The sequence below is a fragment of the Marmota marmota genome, unplaced genomic scaffold (genome assembly GCF_001458135.2).
Source record: "Marmota marmota marmota unplaced genomic scaffold, marMar, whole genome shotgun sequence".
NCBI classification, from domain to species: Eukaryota; Metazoa; Chordata; class Mammalia; order Rodentia; family Sciuridae; genus Marmota; species Marmota marmota.
The window spans coordinates 16589804-16604852 of NW_026000082.1; the positions used below are offsets into that span (position 1 = coordinate 16589804).

The 15049-nt window shown below is 44.7% G+C and overlaps 2 protein-coding genes across 2 annotated transcripts in view; both read left to right on the forward strand.

Moving 5' to 3' along the window:
- Positions 1-15049, forward strand: part of Agbl4 (AGBL carboxypeptidase 4) — a 1414634-nt gene that overhangs the window by 1202922 nt on the left and 196663 nt on the right. The window lies entirely within an intron of this gene.
- Bend5 (BEN domain containing 5) overlaps positions 1-15049 on the forward strand; it is a 46679-nt gene that overhangs the window by 28783 nt on the left and 2847 nt on the right. Inside the window, 2 exon segments of the mRNA XM_015485025.2 lie at positions 4067-4215; positions 9925-10138. Of these exon segments, the coding sequence (XP_015340511.1) occupies positions 4067-4215; positions 9925-10138 (363 nt within the window).

Consider the following 15049-nt stretch of genomic DNA (forward strand, 5'->3'; position numbering starts at 1 on the left):
AACAATGCCTCAGAAATTTTTTAAAGCAAAACAGCAATCTGAAGCATTTGTTGTAATGAGATGTAAATTGCCAACATCAGGGAGTGGAGCCCACTAAAATCTACAATGAAGTAATCCCCCCTCCCTTAAATTAAAAGCACTAGAGGCCCTCCCTCCTCTCCCCAAAGAAGCCACATGTTTTTTTGTTCCTTTTCTTCCTGATTCTATGGTGCTGAACTCCAGGCCTTAATTGACTGATTCGTTCCTTTCGTTCCTTCACTCATCTGCCATTTACTGAGCCCCTGGCCTGTGCCTGCTGCAGTCCTGGGCTCTTCCAGAGGCCCCTGGAGTCTGTACTGGTGCTGGGTAATCCCCACTGCCAAGCAGGGAAGCTGAGGTCACACAGCAGGTAGTCACACCAGGTATATTGAAAGGTCCCTTTCAAGATATGCCTTTGGTGGTCTTCCTAGCTGCCCTCCTTGCTGAGGCTGACACGCCAGGGACCTTCCATTTACAGTGCTCTGGGAGGAAAAGGTTCTTGTAGAGAATGGCCACCAGGCACTAAGGCCCAGGCATAAACAGTGCTGACTGAAATAGTTTAGGAAACAGTTTGCCTTGAGAGCCAGAGATCCCACTGCAGTAGCCACAGTATTTGAGAAAGTGCCATCAGTCCCTGAGGAGATTAGCAAGAGCAAAGGAGACAGGGGTGGCAGAGGATTGCAAGGACCTGCTCTGTGCTGGGCTAAGCACCAGAGGCAACAGCAGGCCAGCAGGGGCCTTGGCTTACACAGCCCACAGTTTAGCAGAGACAAAAGCCAGCTCAGAAATGTGTATGGGAATGGATGGTGGGGGCTGATTTACCAAGCACCTACTCTGTGCCAGACTCTATGATAATCCCCTTATCTATGTGTTTTACTCATTTAATTTTCACTTCCACCTAGATGCAGTTGTCATTCCTCCATTCAGGGAAGGCCAGAAGGTCAGAAAGGTTAAGTAATTATTTATGTGTAAAGTATCTCTTGAAGATAGAATTTGAACCAGGTGCTAGGTGAGCCCTGGTCTCTGACATAAAAAGACACAGTTCGTGCCTGCCCTGAGCCCAACAGTGTAGTCGGGAGACATACAGAGGAACAAACGAGGGCATCTGATGAGTCTGGCAGAACAGGGATGGGGCAGGAAGAATCTAAGGAGCATGGAGCTCCACCTCCTGAAGAAATCACAGCCACCTGAACAGTGGGGGGCCAGCCCTGTGCTTAAACCCCAGTAGCAGCTCTGGCCCCAAATCCTAAGCCAAGGGGTGGAGGGAATTGCTTATTTCTGTTGGAGGGGACAGGACAGCCTCGTGGTAGAGGTGGCATTTATGTCAGGCCTTGAATCACTGGGGGAACTTGGGTAGGTGGACAGGGCGAAGTACAAGCAAAGCCTTCCAGGTGAGAAAGAACGGTGTGTGAGTCTAGAGAGAGTTAAACAGGCCACTTGGACTAGAGTGGTGCCTCACTATGGGGAGGGGACCAACAAGGCATGCAGCCAGATCTGAACTGTCCACTCTCCTGTCTAGAGGCTTCTGATTTCTACTTAGTTCTGATTTCTACTTCTTGGGCTGCAAGAAAGATTATAGATGTTCAAGAGAAGAGTTTTCCACCTCTGACCCCAGGCATCCTCACTTGGCAGCAGGGCTTTATTTCAGAATCTTTACTCCAGCCCATTAAAGACCCCACCACCAGTAACTCTCTCTCTCCTCCCATGCGATGAAGAATTTCTTGAGTCTGTCATGCTCCAGGCACTGCCCTGGGTCCCAAAGGGAGAAAAACTTTGCTCTTAAAGAGCTTCACAGTCTAACTTTAAAAAAAGACAAGGTGATGAATCAAATACGATTTGTTAGTATTTACAATGTAGGAACCTCTATTGTAGAGCAACACCCCACAAAGGAGACACCTGAGCAGCTGGGTGGTTCCAAAGTCTGACTAGGAACTGGGCAAGACAGATGTGCAAGCCTTTAAGGCCCAGGCAGCAGCACAGAGGCCTGAGACAATACAGCACTTGGGAAATCTTAGCAAAAGTGAATATCAGTGAGGAGCAAGACATGAGCCCTGTAGGCTGAGAGAAGGCAGTTGTCCTGGGCCATCATGTGGGACTTACTGTTGAGGGGAGTGGGGATCCTAAGCAAGGAAGGACAGGTCATATGGAAGATCTCCCTAGCAGCCATTTTGGAGACAAATGGCAGAAAACCAGATTCAAGTTGTAAGTGGACTAGATTCCTTCCTTTATTCAATAACCTTCTCTAGTAGAAGGAAAAGAAGGATTCAGAGGGTCATTGTTTTGCCAAAGATAACCTGAAAGATAGCAGCAGCATAGACCTCCTCATCTCAGCCTATTCCTTTTTCCTGTCGCTGAACATCAGAGCAGAGAGACCTCAGACACCAACTCAGCCATGTGCTTTAGGGGAAACTAAAGTAATTACCTTTGTCCAGTTCTGAGAAAAAAAATCAAACACTCTACTTGTTTGTATCTCCGAGATTCAACTCAAGGTCAAGTACAAAGGGGAAACATTGGCACATGTTTCTGAAATTTTAGAATTATTCATTAATTGTTGCCATTCTTTTATTCCTGTAGCAAACATTTAGAGAGAACCTACTCTGAGGCACATGCTCGCAACAAAAGGAAAAATTAGAGGTGGGCCCAGCCCTTGAATAGGTCAGAAATGGTTGAGAGATGCTAGTAGAATGATTATACTGTTGGATCTTCACTCTGCCGATTTTGCATCTGCAATTCATTTACCTGTGATAACAGTTCAAACAAGGCTGAGCCAGGAATGCAACCTGAATTCTCTCTACCAAGATGAAGTGAGCTCTTCCATCTGCACCTTGCATTCCCTAGCCATCTTACATTCAGCAGTGTGCAAACTTCATGCTTAAATCTGTACAGACTATACAGATTCTATCTTGCAAGAGGCCGCTGCCAACAATTCAGGATTGATATTCTCATTCTGGGAAGCCCTGTCAGAAGAAATTTTAGTAACAAAACCACTAACACTCCTCTAGCACCAACCAAAGTCTAGGATATGGCAACTGAATACAGAGTTGCAACCTGATTGTTTATGCAGGAAGATTTAGTATATAAGGAGCTTTATGCCCATTTGTCAACTCAGTTAGGATAAGGGAAGGCTGGACTCTGAATTAATCAAAGTTATACGCACAGCCATATGTAGGTCCCTGATCCTAGTCAATTCCTGAAATATTTGCATAGGGAGAATTTCTAGCATGCTAAAAATCTGTTGGCTTTTGGTGTGGTTCTTCCACAAAAGTCAATCAAGTCATTTGGTTTTGTTTACCCATTTTCATTCTGTTTCTCTGCCCTTTGGTAATCAAGATACAATAGGTGATTTAAAAAAAAAATAGTCCATCATTTTTAAAAACTGATGGATGAAAAAAAAAAAAAAACACTTAGAAGCCACCACCATTTATCTAGCTTCCTTTCACTGTTTAAACCTCACATAATTTGCCTTGATTGCATTAAAATAAAAATCAGAATAGCTGCTGGATCAAGCAATCAGGGGCTTAATCTGTATTGTATTTTAATTTCTTGGTTGGAATGTTCTAGTCTAGTACTAGTTCCTAGAGTGGGGGAGGTCTTTGTACCCCCTCATGCAGTTTTCTTGCCTACCTTCTTCCACTGTGGCCCTCTTCACTGTGGGCTACAGGAATAGGGTTTGGGGCAAGTATGCAATTTGCATTTTCAAGTAATTGCCATTCTTTCTCTTCCAAAGCAGTCTGAATAGAACCTCTTTGCTGTTCAGGAAGTTGAATCCCCTGCCTTTCCATGTAAACAATGATACCCTAGAAGACTGCTCTTCATTCATACTTAATTAGAATCTAGTCCATTCTTGTCTTCCAATTTTCCACCTTTTCCCTTGTGACATTCATACCTCATATTATTTTCAAGTTGGGGTTTAAGTGTAGTGCAACAGACAAAAATAAGCTAGCATAATTTTTTTTGTGCCACCATGTGCTGATAGATGCGTAGTTAAAAATATTTGCCTTTTATTTTCCTTGGAGTTCTAGACAGATCTCTTTTCTTAACTGCCTAGGTCCCGCCATTGACTTGGAAAAAGTAAAGTCAGAATGTCTCGAGCCAGAGCCGGAGTTACGGAGCACTTTCAGTGAGGAAGCAAATACGTCGTCCTATTACCCCGCTCCTGCGCCTGTCATGGACAAGTATATCCTAGACAATGGCAAGGTAGTGTTTTAAGCTCAATATCCATTCCCTGCAAGTGTTTGTTAGTCAGAGTAAAGACGGAGAGTATGGTGGGAGCTTTCCAAAGCACAACTTTGACCAATCAGCCTCCTGGCCTTGCCCTGAGTGACTGTTTGTGTTGTAACAACTAGTATAGGTTTGCTGGGACTTTTTCTTTTTCAATTTTTTTTTAATTTGGGGCCAAAGCAACTGTAAAACTAACTGACATTTTAAAATAGCTTATTAGTAAGAAAGATTAAAGATTCCCATGATAGTTTGGTGAAACTTGTCCTACCTTCCTGAGAAACCACATGCCTAAATTTATAAGGTGAAGTGGAAATAAAATACCTTATTTACAGATTCCAACTCAATATGTATTCATTCACCATTTGCAAAATCTATTTCCCAGCCCCATGCTAGATGCCAGGGACAGGGGTGAGTAAGACACGCTCTGTCCCTAAGCTGCCTTTCTGCTATGTATTCAGCAATGCCAACCCCACAGGCTAGGGCCACATATCACTCGGATTTTCTTGTATGACCTTGAAAACAAGTCATAAAAGAAAACTAAAGGACTAGTCATAATTGGATTGATACAGGGATGAAAAATAATGGAATAGCCTTTAGAAATCTAAAAGCCACACTTACACAGCACAGGTCAGGAGAAGAACCTGTTCTGACATCCTTCATCCAAATGAATTCATCTTTGAAGAAGTCTGTCAGAGCCCTTTGTCTAGTCCTGGTAAAATCCAGCTTTAGTGTTATATTCTCTGCTCCCACAGCGTGCATTACAGATATCACCACCCTTTCTCCCCAAAGAGTCATCTGTGTCAGTTCATTTTTCTTGCCTCATGCTTCAGAAGGTCTCTGTTTATCTGGTATTGTTCCCTGGTGGGTTCATGAGAAAGAAAAGGTCGTTTGATTTGGGTTTGTCCAGATATATCCCCGCAACTGGCCAACCTGAGCCAGAGCAAATATTGTCAAGCTGAGGGAATGAAACTTGCTCTTCAGGGCTGTCTTGGGTGTGCTGTCATTCTCTGCATCTTTCACTGAGCACAGCCTCCCCTGCAGGGCCAGGGCTGGTGGCCCAGTCCACAGGACTTTCCTCGTTCTACTCAACAGGCTTGCAAAAAAGTCAGCTTTGCCGAGGAGAGGTGACGTGACCGAGTGGAAGTGGCAGGCTAGAGCCTGAGTTTGTAGCATAACTCTACCTCTGTCCTACTTGTGTGACCTTGGAAAGGTTCTTTGCCTCTTTGGGCCTCAGAATCCTCATCTGTGAAAGGTGGATGGAATTGATCTCGCCCGCTATAGCTCTTTTTTGTGTATTAAGTTTAGTGAACCTTCCCCAATTGAAAATAAAAGAAAAGAGGACTGTTTTGTGTTTGTTGATTTCCTTTTAGTCAGGACCACCTTGTGGAGTGATCAGAGAGTTTTTCTTAAAGTGGCTTCCCAGAGAAATCTATTTCTCTCTTGCTTTGAAGTCTTATGGCAGTTTGAGAGCATTGCAGGGGCCCTCTTTTGCAACAATAGCATTCCTCCTCCAGAACACGGGTCTCTCACACCTCATTTAATATCTTTACACAGTAATTGAACACAAAATATTGAAAATGCTTATTTTGTTTTTTAATAGCATGTTGCTATAAGACTTACCTGGTTTGTGTTTACAACTAACTTATAGTCAGGCAAAGAGATTTATTTAGGGAGAAGAAAGGAAGCAAACTAGAAATGGATGACAGTTTCCCAGAACAGTGGTTCCCACATCCCAGAAGTGGTCTTCAGTGCTCTTGGCTCTGCTCTCTCTGATCTTTCATTCTCTCTTGTGAGCAGAGGTCTTAATCTCTACAAGACCTAGAGTACTAGAATGGGATCCATTTTCTACTAGGAAATGGGTTTTATCCCACAGAGCGTTTCTCAAAGAAATGTTTTGATCAAGTTGCATCCCACCAGACGCCATTTTTAATAACATCCCTAACTAATAAATGCTAACATTTTGGTCAAGTAGCTTACTATGGTTTGCATGAATAGGGCTTGCCACACAAGTGACTTTCTGATTCCAATAAAGTGCATTGCTTTTCTTGTCTAAGATATTTTATTTCAAAAACTCATTAAATCATAAAACTGCAAAGACCATTAAAGTTTAAATAGTCTAATTTACATGTTGTATGGATAGGAAACAGATCCATAGAAAAGACTTATCTACAATTATATAATAGATTAGAGGCAGGCAGAAACTGGAAGCCAGATCTCGTGGTTCCCAGGACAGTGTTCTTTCCAGTCTGTTGTGATATGTACACGTTGCTCCAGGTGACCCTGACTTTGCTGACCTCAGGAACCCTTGTCTCAAAGTGTATACCTGTGATTGGTCTTCCCCAAGGCCATTTCTTTCTGTGCTGTAAAGTTGACCTTGTACTTAAGCAAATGTCAAAAATATTTTCTTCTTCAAGAAACAGCAGCTCATCAGAACAGAAAAACAGTACCATTAAGACATATTAAATATACCCATCAGCTTCTAACTGCTTTGTGTTCAGATTAGTCCCATCAGTGTTTTAGGGACAAGAGATCTAGAGCCTTGATCCCTCCCCACCTGAGATGTGCTGCTAGGGGCTGAGCCTGGTGCTAAAGATTCTGAGGAGCTAGAAATGCAGAACTCCCTGGAGGAGTTAAGGAATGTTTCCTGAATTTTATATAGGAGCTTGAAAGATTAGTTGGCTTAAGACAAGAAAATTTAAGGGAAGGCATTCATTCCTGGACCGGATAGGGGTGTGACATGAGCAGAGAGAGACCTAGGGTAGGCAGCAGGGGGCAAGGATTTGGCACTTTCTGGATGTGTGTAGTCCTTCTGACATTTATTTATATATCCTTTAACCCTCAAAACAACTCTGTGAATTAGGTGACAATCTGCCTATTGTACAGTTGAAAAAAAGTAAGGCTCAGGCAAGTAAAATGACTGGCCCATGCTCACCAGCCAGTAGGCAAAAGAGACAGGATCCACACCCAGGGCTGGCAGTTTCAGAGCCCAACCTCTTTCTGTTGCTGTGCACTGGAAGTAGAAGGTGAGCAAATTCAGGAGCTCATAGAATGATGGTCATAGTAGGGAAGGTGGTAGGATGGAGATGAGATCCTCATGGTCTTTTAAAGCCAGGCTGAAGAGGTCAGATCACTGATGTGACAGGAAACAGGGACCATTCAGAATTCCAGAGAGTTGACATAAAAACAGAGTTGAAAGACTACTGAAGTCATGTAGCAAAATAAGGAAAGCAGTGTTTTAGGGAAATTAATGTTAGTGATGATGCACTGGTAAGCTGGAGGAAGCATCAGCTCAGGCAAGAAAGCCAGTCCAATCTGTGGTTTTATCCTGGTTTCCCTGGTGGCTGTGGTGGACTTGGTTGGGGGCTGACACAGGAGTTACTGGCAGGTACAGAGGGAAACTCAAAAGAAAAACAGAACATAGGTGTGTTAGTTCTGTCTGTTTTCAACCACACCAGCACCACCATGACACAGGTGGCAGCAGACAAGACCAGGGAAGCATGTTTTGGGTCACACACATTTGGGTTTGAATCTTGATTTCAAAACTTACTGATGGTGTATCTTGGGAAAAGTAATTCAGCCCCTCTAAATTCCTGTTTGCATCTGTGAAATAGGAATAACAGTTTCTATCTATTTGCATCTCTTAAAGTTATTAGGAGAATTAAACAAATTGAGTTTACTATAGGTACTGAAAAATTACTAGTTCTCCTTTCTTTCTGGAACTCTTGCTCTGTCATTTCTCATTTAGAGTATCAATTAAAAGATTATGGGAAACAAAACCCAGGAGAGAAAAGAGAAGAGATGTTTGGAAAACTGAAGTTGTCTTCCATCTCTAATGTTTTATGATTCAGAATTTAATGCAATTCAAAGTTCCGAGTTTGCCCCATATCCCAGGAAACTTGTGTGGGTGGCTCCAGAATATCATCAAGGGAGATGATGCAGGTCCAGCAGGAAGCCACAGGGAGTTTGTCCCCAGCATGCCTGATGTACCACAGACTACCCACCTGCAGTTTGAATGTCAGCAAAAAGGCCAAAATTTGACCTCAGGTCGGTGTTGCCTAGCCAGCCCCAGGCAGCCCATCTCGCTGGAGGGTTGCTTATCTTTCTGAGCTGATGAACTGATTTGCAATACTGAAGTTCACTGCACTGAGAGGCCAGGTGGTTCTGGTAATCTGATAACCTTTAGAGGTCTGGTCTGAATGATTTTTTTGAGCAAAAGGAGACAAAGTCAGATGCGGCACATGGATTGTTTGCTTGCTAACAGCCGTGGGTGGGCTATTACTTTTTTTTTTTTTGATAGTTGAACAACCTCCATAATTGTTGGGGGAAGAAGTGTTGCTGGCCGATCTGTCTGCCCAGCTCTGTACCCATGTTCCTCACAAGTCAAGCATCAGCAGAAAGAGCTTTAATCACTTTTGAGCCATTGATCTTATAGTCTACCATCAGTGTGGGTGTGTGTGTGCAGTCTCTCAGACCAGGACCTCTCCCAAGACATCCCCTGACCATGCAATAGTGATGACCTGTAGGTCTTTCTGAAAACAAGGACTTTTGGCACAGCCTTTTCATGTTCCTTAGAAAGTTCAGCTTATTAGCAGCTGCCTCCCCTCCATCCCACAGAGGCCATTTCCTCCCTTCCTAGACTCAGCAGATGCACAACATAAATGGCAATGTCAAAGTCAAAACTATTTTTTAAATGATTTTAGTAAGTGGTGTGCAAGTTGTTAAAATAGCTAGAAAGGAGAACAAATTTAAAAGCTTATAGCTTATTGCTAGATCATAGAGAGAACACAATAGCTTACTGGCTCTGCACTTTACCTTTCCAGCTGTTGCCCTTAAACGGAGCCTAAGACTGTGTTCTGTTCTGTATGCCATCAGAATAAACCTGGTACATTGTGGTTATGTTTACTTTGTTAAGATCAGAGGTGTTCTGAATCAGAAGGTTGAACTTTGAGATGAAATCCAACTCTCCCACTTTATAGGGTGGGAAAACCAAAGCTCAGAGAAGGGGAAGGGCTGTAGAACTTCACTCCTTTGGTGGCAGAGTGAGCTCTAGGCACCCGCGCCAGTAGGGGTTGTCAGACTCAGTTGAGTTGAAATTATCTATGGAGCTTTAAACTGTCCTGCTGCCTGGGCCACACTTAGACCAAATAAATCACTCTCTCAGAGAGAAGACCCAGGCACCAGTGATTTTTATAGCTCCCCAACCTGTGGTAGGAGGAGGTATCTCAGAATATTCACATTGAAGGGAGGCTTGTCTTTCTAGTGTGACACAGAGAGGAGTAGAGCCTGTGTGTCCTGAGATTCTGTCAGACTCTGAGCAGCCTGGCCATGGCAGGAGAATTGTTGAGAATTCCAACTCTGCCGCTTCCTAGTTGAGTGACTTCTAGCAAGTCACTTCACCTTGCTGAACCTGGATTTTCCATCTGAAATCAAAGTGACATCATAATACCTTCCATCCAGGGTGGTAATGAAGGTTTGAGATCCTGAATATAAAGTACTAGAACAAGGCCTGGCACATTAGAGGTATTCAGTAGATGATAGCTACTATCATTGCTCTTGAAGAGTGTTAACTTAGGATCTGTGGCATGTCTCCCTTACAGTGGTGCAGCAACACGTGGTAAAGGACAGAGGCATCCTCCAGCCGCCCTCCTGTCGCACTAACAGGTGTGGTGTTCTTATCCCTTTCAGGTCCATCTGGGAAGCGGGATTTGGGTTGATGAGGAGAAATGGCACCAGCTACAAGTAACCCAAGGAGATTCCAAGTACACGAAGAACTTGGCAGTCATGATTTGGGGAACAGATGTTCTGAAAAACAGAAGCGTCACAGGAGTCGCCACAAAAAAAAAGAAGGATGCAGTCCCGAAGCCACCCCTCTCGCCTCACAAACTAAGCATCGTCAGAGGTAGTCACTGAGGGCAAACGCAAGCTGAGATGTGGTCCTTCACCCTGTCAGGAATATATTAGGCACAATTCAATTCAACCAATGCTTCTCAGAGCCCCTGTGTGCCAGGCTTTGGGCAGAGCCCAGGGACACAGAACAGATATCCCCAGTGTCCCTCCAAGAGTCACATTGAATAGGGAAAATGACTGCAGACAAGTACTATTCAAGGAGGTAGAGACAGCATCCTGAGAGTTCTCAGGAAAGGAGGAGGACCTTAGCTGGAAAGCCAGGGAGAATTCTATGAAGGTTCCTGCCTTCCTTCCTCCTCTCTCTTTCCACTTTCTTATTTTTTTCTTCCCTCTCTCCCACCCTCTCTCCATTCTTTTACTAAGCTCCTATTCTTTGCCAGCCCCTCTATTGGGTTTTGATGGCACAAAGAAGAGCAGAACACAGTGCATCTAAAAGGGGCCCACAGTCTGGTATTGAAGATGAACAGCTGGGTACTGTACAGATAATATGAAGCATAGAGACAGTGAAATAGGGCAGAGAGAATATAGTAACTGCTAATTATTTTGAGCACTTACTATGTTTTATATGATTTTTTTTCTTTTAATGATTCTGTCTTTAAAAAAAAACACTTATATATATATTAACTTAATACCCCATCATCCTCTTAACAATCATACTGTTGGCCACCATTATTATCCCTGTTTTATAGGTAAGGAAACTGAGACACAGTGGTGTTAAATAACCTGCCCAGGTCATACAGCTAGCAGGAGAAGCCAGAGTCCAGGGCAGCAGGGCTGGCTTCAGCATCTGCACTCCTAGTCTCTCTTCTGCAAGTAACTAGGTCTGCTGAGTTTTGCTGAAGAGAATCAAACAGCACATGCATGTCAAGCAGGCCCTGCATATTAGCTAGGGGCAGGCAGCAAACATGCCCATGAACACATCAGACAGTTTCAGGTACTTGGAGCTTCGCTGATGTGATAGGACCAGAGGGCTGCATCATCTGGGGTGGTGGAGGGAAGAGAAGAGGCAGTATTGAAGATGAGAGTTGGCTGTGGAAGAGGTGGCCCTATGAAGGTCTGGGGAGTGGAGAATAAATAGCAGGTGCAAAGATGATAGGCACAGGAGTGAGCAAGCTCAAGGGGTGAAGTGGCTGGGCAGTCTAGAGGGAGGTCCTAGATGGCCCAGAGCCAGTTTCGTAGGGCTATAAAGGCCACACTAAGCAGCTTAGGTTTACTCCACTACAGTGGAGACACTGGAGGTCTTCAAATTGAGAGTCACAGGGAGATCAGTAAGAAGACTGACATGGCGCTCTGGAGGAGAGGCTGTACTCCACAGACCCAGGGGAATAGTTGTGGAAGTAGAGAAGAAGGCCAGATGTAGGTATATTCTGAAGGTGGAGATGGCAGGACACAGATTAAATGATCACCAGCCGAGATCACAGCTGCAAGGCTTCAGAGTCCAGTTTCCAACCCCCACATCCTGCTCACATCCTGCTTCTTGTCTGGGGCCTTTCTGCTGTCACACAGCTGCCTCCCCTGCCCAGCTGGCTCATGATTAATTGATTTAGGCAGCCACTCATTTTTAGATAATCAGGGCTAACCTTTAGTCTGGCTGCTGTCTGAAATGGTGAAACCTGATTTAAGAGGTCGCCCCAAGCAAACAACCTTCCTGAGGAGGCAGCCCAGCCCCTCTTGATAGGTGACTGATCTCTAGTTCTGCTATACTTGTTGGAATGTGACTCAGCAGGTCCCAGGTGCCTTTGGATAAGTGACTGTCCCTACTGCTGTCATGTTGTTGTATAAAATCATCTGCTATGTGTCTGTCTTAGGGACCTGGGACCCTATATGATTCCCCATGTCTTCACTGCCCATCACGGTAACTGGCACTCAGTAAATGAGGTTTCAACAAAAGAAACACGAGACTGCAAACTGATACCTGACCAGCCCTTGGTGTGATTTTTTGTAAATCACTTTCCCTCCACGTTTGTTTCCTCAGCTACAAACTTATCTAAAGAGGTCAGCGCTGTGTAGGATTGGAGCAGTAAAACACACCTCAGCTCTGTCGCTTGGGGCCATTACAGCTCACTGCCAAGTTCTCTGAGTTTCCCTCTCTGATTCACACCCCTATTTTCCAAACCCTCTTTAATCTTCTCTGCTTTTTCTAAACATGATTCCACACTTGTCTCTTAAAAGATGTCCTTGTCTTTTCCTTCATAGAAAAAGGTAAAAGGAATTTCCACAACTTCAAACAACTACACCTACACACCTAACTGCATCCTCCCCATTCTTCTGCCTCACATCCCAGAAAAAAAGAGTTTCCTTGTCTTCTCTAGGGCTGGTGATTTTCCCCAGCTGGGCTCTATGGCCCAGTCCACCTGCCTTCCTAATACCTCTTTCTCCAATTATGCTCTCACTCTCCTGGCTCCTTCCCAGCTGGCTTATGTTTCTCACAAAAGCAAACCACGCAGAGACCACTTTCCTCACCCAGCTGCTGCTGCGACTCTTCCTCTGCATCTAGACTTCTTGAAAGCCACGTCTACACTCATTCTCTGTATTCAAGAGAAAGCCCCTGGCATTCGCCTTCCACTCCCAGCTGTCTACCTGATCCATGCTCAGCAGTCACTGGAAAAGGACTTCCTCATTACCAAATCCTAGGCTCTGAATCCAAAGCCGATTCTCACCTTCTCCCCAGCATTATGTGACAGACCACCATCCTCCTCTCAGAAGCCTGCCCTGCATGCATGCTCAGGGTTCCTCCCCCTCAGGCTTCTCAGCCTCTCAGGCTGCCTTCTCTTCCTGTGCCCTCTCCCTGCATGCTTTCCTCCTCTGTCTCCTCACTTCCCATGGGTCCCACAGCCCTCAGTTGGAAGTTGCACTCCTGCCCCGTACCTGCTCATCTGGCCTCTGGTGACCCCGCTGCTCTCCTCTCAAACCACACCTTCCACCATGCAGTAACCACAAAGGCCTTCTTCCAGCTTCTTCTGTTCCTGCTGCTCATGCTGCCCTTCCTCCTGACCTGCACACCCTGTCTCCTCTTCACCTAGAGAGGCCTCTCCATTGCTTTCTGTTGCACCATCCTGCGTAAAGGCTCTGCATGGCCTTTCTTATTTACTTGTTTACTTAACACTTCTCTTTATTCTCTACCTCCATTAAAATCTAAGACTCATGAGCATCCTGTTCAGGGCTAGCATATAGTAGCTACTTAGCAAACATTTGCTGGATCAATGAATGATGATTCCCAAGTCTAAATTTGATCTCAGTTCTCACTTGTGCCTTACTGACCCACATATCCAGGTGCCCAGTGGTCTCCTTTTGACATGACATTGGCCAAACTGCACCACTCACTGTTCTCTCCTCCTTCACTACCTTTTTTTCCCTTCCATGAAACCTTCTGCCCCTTCTGTGTTCCCTGTCTTTGTGGATGGTACTGCCAGCCAGGGACCCAGGCCTCACCCTTGCATCTTTAATGTGTATCCTTCCCCATCTGCCCTTCCCCTTAAATAACTCTTAAACCTTCTCCCTATACCCACCGTCTCCTCGTAGTCCAGGACACGTGCTGCCTCCCCTGCACTTCTTTAGCGGCTTCCATAGTCCTCTCCCCATTGTGTCACCAGAGTGATATTTCAGAAACCAGATATGATCCCTTCATCACTGCCTTGACACAGCCAGGGCCTGTGCTCATTATTAAAGGGTAAGCTTCTTAACACATCATAGAAGCACCTTCACAGTCTGGCCCTGGGCTGTATCTCCAACTTTATTTCTTAGCTATATCACCCTTGAAACTCTAAGTTATTACCAGAATGTGTTCCTTGAACAAGCCCTGTTTCCTCTCACCTTGGGGAAGTGCTATTCCTTGTTCCTGGAACACAGTCACACTATGCCCCCTGCACCACCAGGCTTTGCCCAGCTTGCGACAACTCACCATCCAGACCTCCAGATCTGCTCATGTGAACCTTCCCCCAGGAGGCTGTCCCTGACTTCTGAAGGTGCTGTCGTCTTTCTTCCTGTGTCCAGGAGCACACAGTACCTACCCAGTTCTCTCCCCTTCTTCTTTGCCTCCTTGGAGCTTGTCTATAATCCCTTAGAGCCTTGCCCACTTGCCAGGGCCATATACCTGATCAGAGTCAGAGCTGAGCTGAGTTGGGGTTTCAGGCTCAGAGGTTTCTTGTCATTCTGAAATACACTACTGATTTTTTTTTTTTACTACAACCTGACTAGTTTGAAGTTTTTGTCCCATCTACCATATGATCACAATTTTTAGCTTAATTATTTGAGCTATTCCAGATTGTATTTGACTGGTTCTTTCCATGAAAGCTGTCTAAACTGGTTTCAGATAGTTTGAATTTATTTTGTACAATTTTATCGCATTTAGTCACATTTGCCATGTAAAAATGGCCAAAGCCTTTACACTCACAGGGTTGGTGGGGATTTCCTCTTCTCTTTGATGTTAAAAATCATTCCTTACCGGATGGCAGAAGGATGGAGGAACAATGACTCTGTCTTAGAAAGATGAAAGCAGGGGGGCTGGAGTAGAGTCTGACTCTCATGGCAAGCTCCAGAATGACAGTTAAACCTTATTAAGGTCGAATGACCTTTTGCAGAGTGTCTGAGTTTTCTAAATGAGCCATAGCATTGTGTTCTGGTTAATTTTTATAACTTTTTTAATAGGACACATTAGCACTGTTATAAACCTTGTTAATTAAGCAATAATCTCAAATGCTCTCTCGCAGAGGGAGACATTCCCGGCAACTGCAGGTGATTAATAACTAGAATCTAACAAAAGCCTTTTAATCAACCTTAGGGGCTGTGCAGGGCGGCTACCCCCAGGAAATGAGAACGATTGGAATTCTGTAGGGGCCCCCCTGAGAACTTTCCTTCATTTTCATCCTCCTCTTTCCGTCTTTTCTCTGACTCCTGCCAGTGG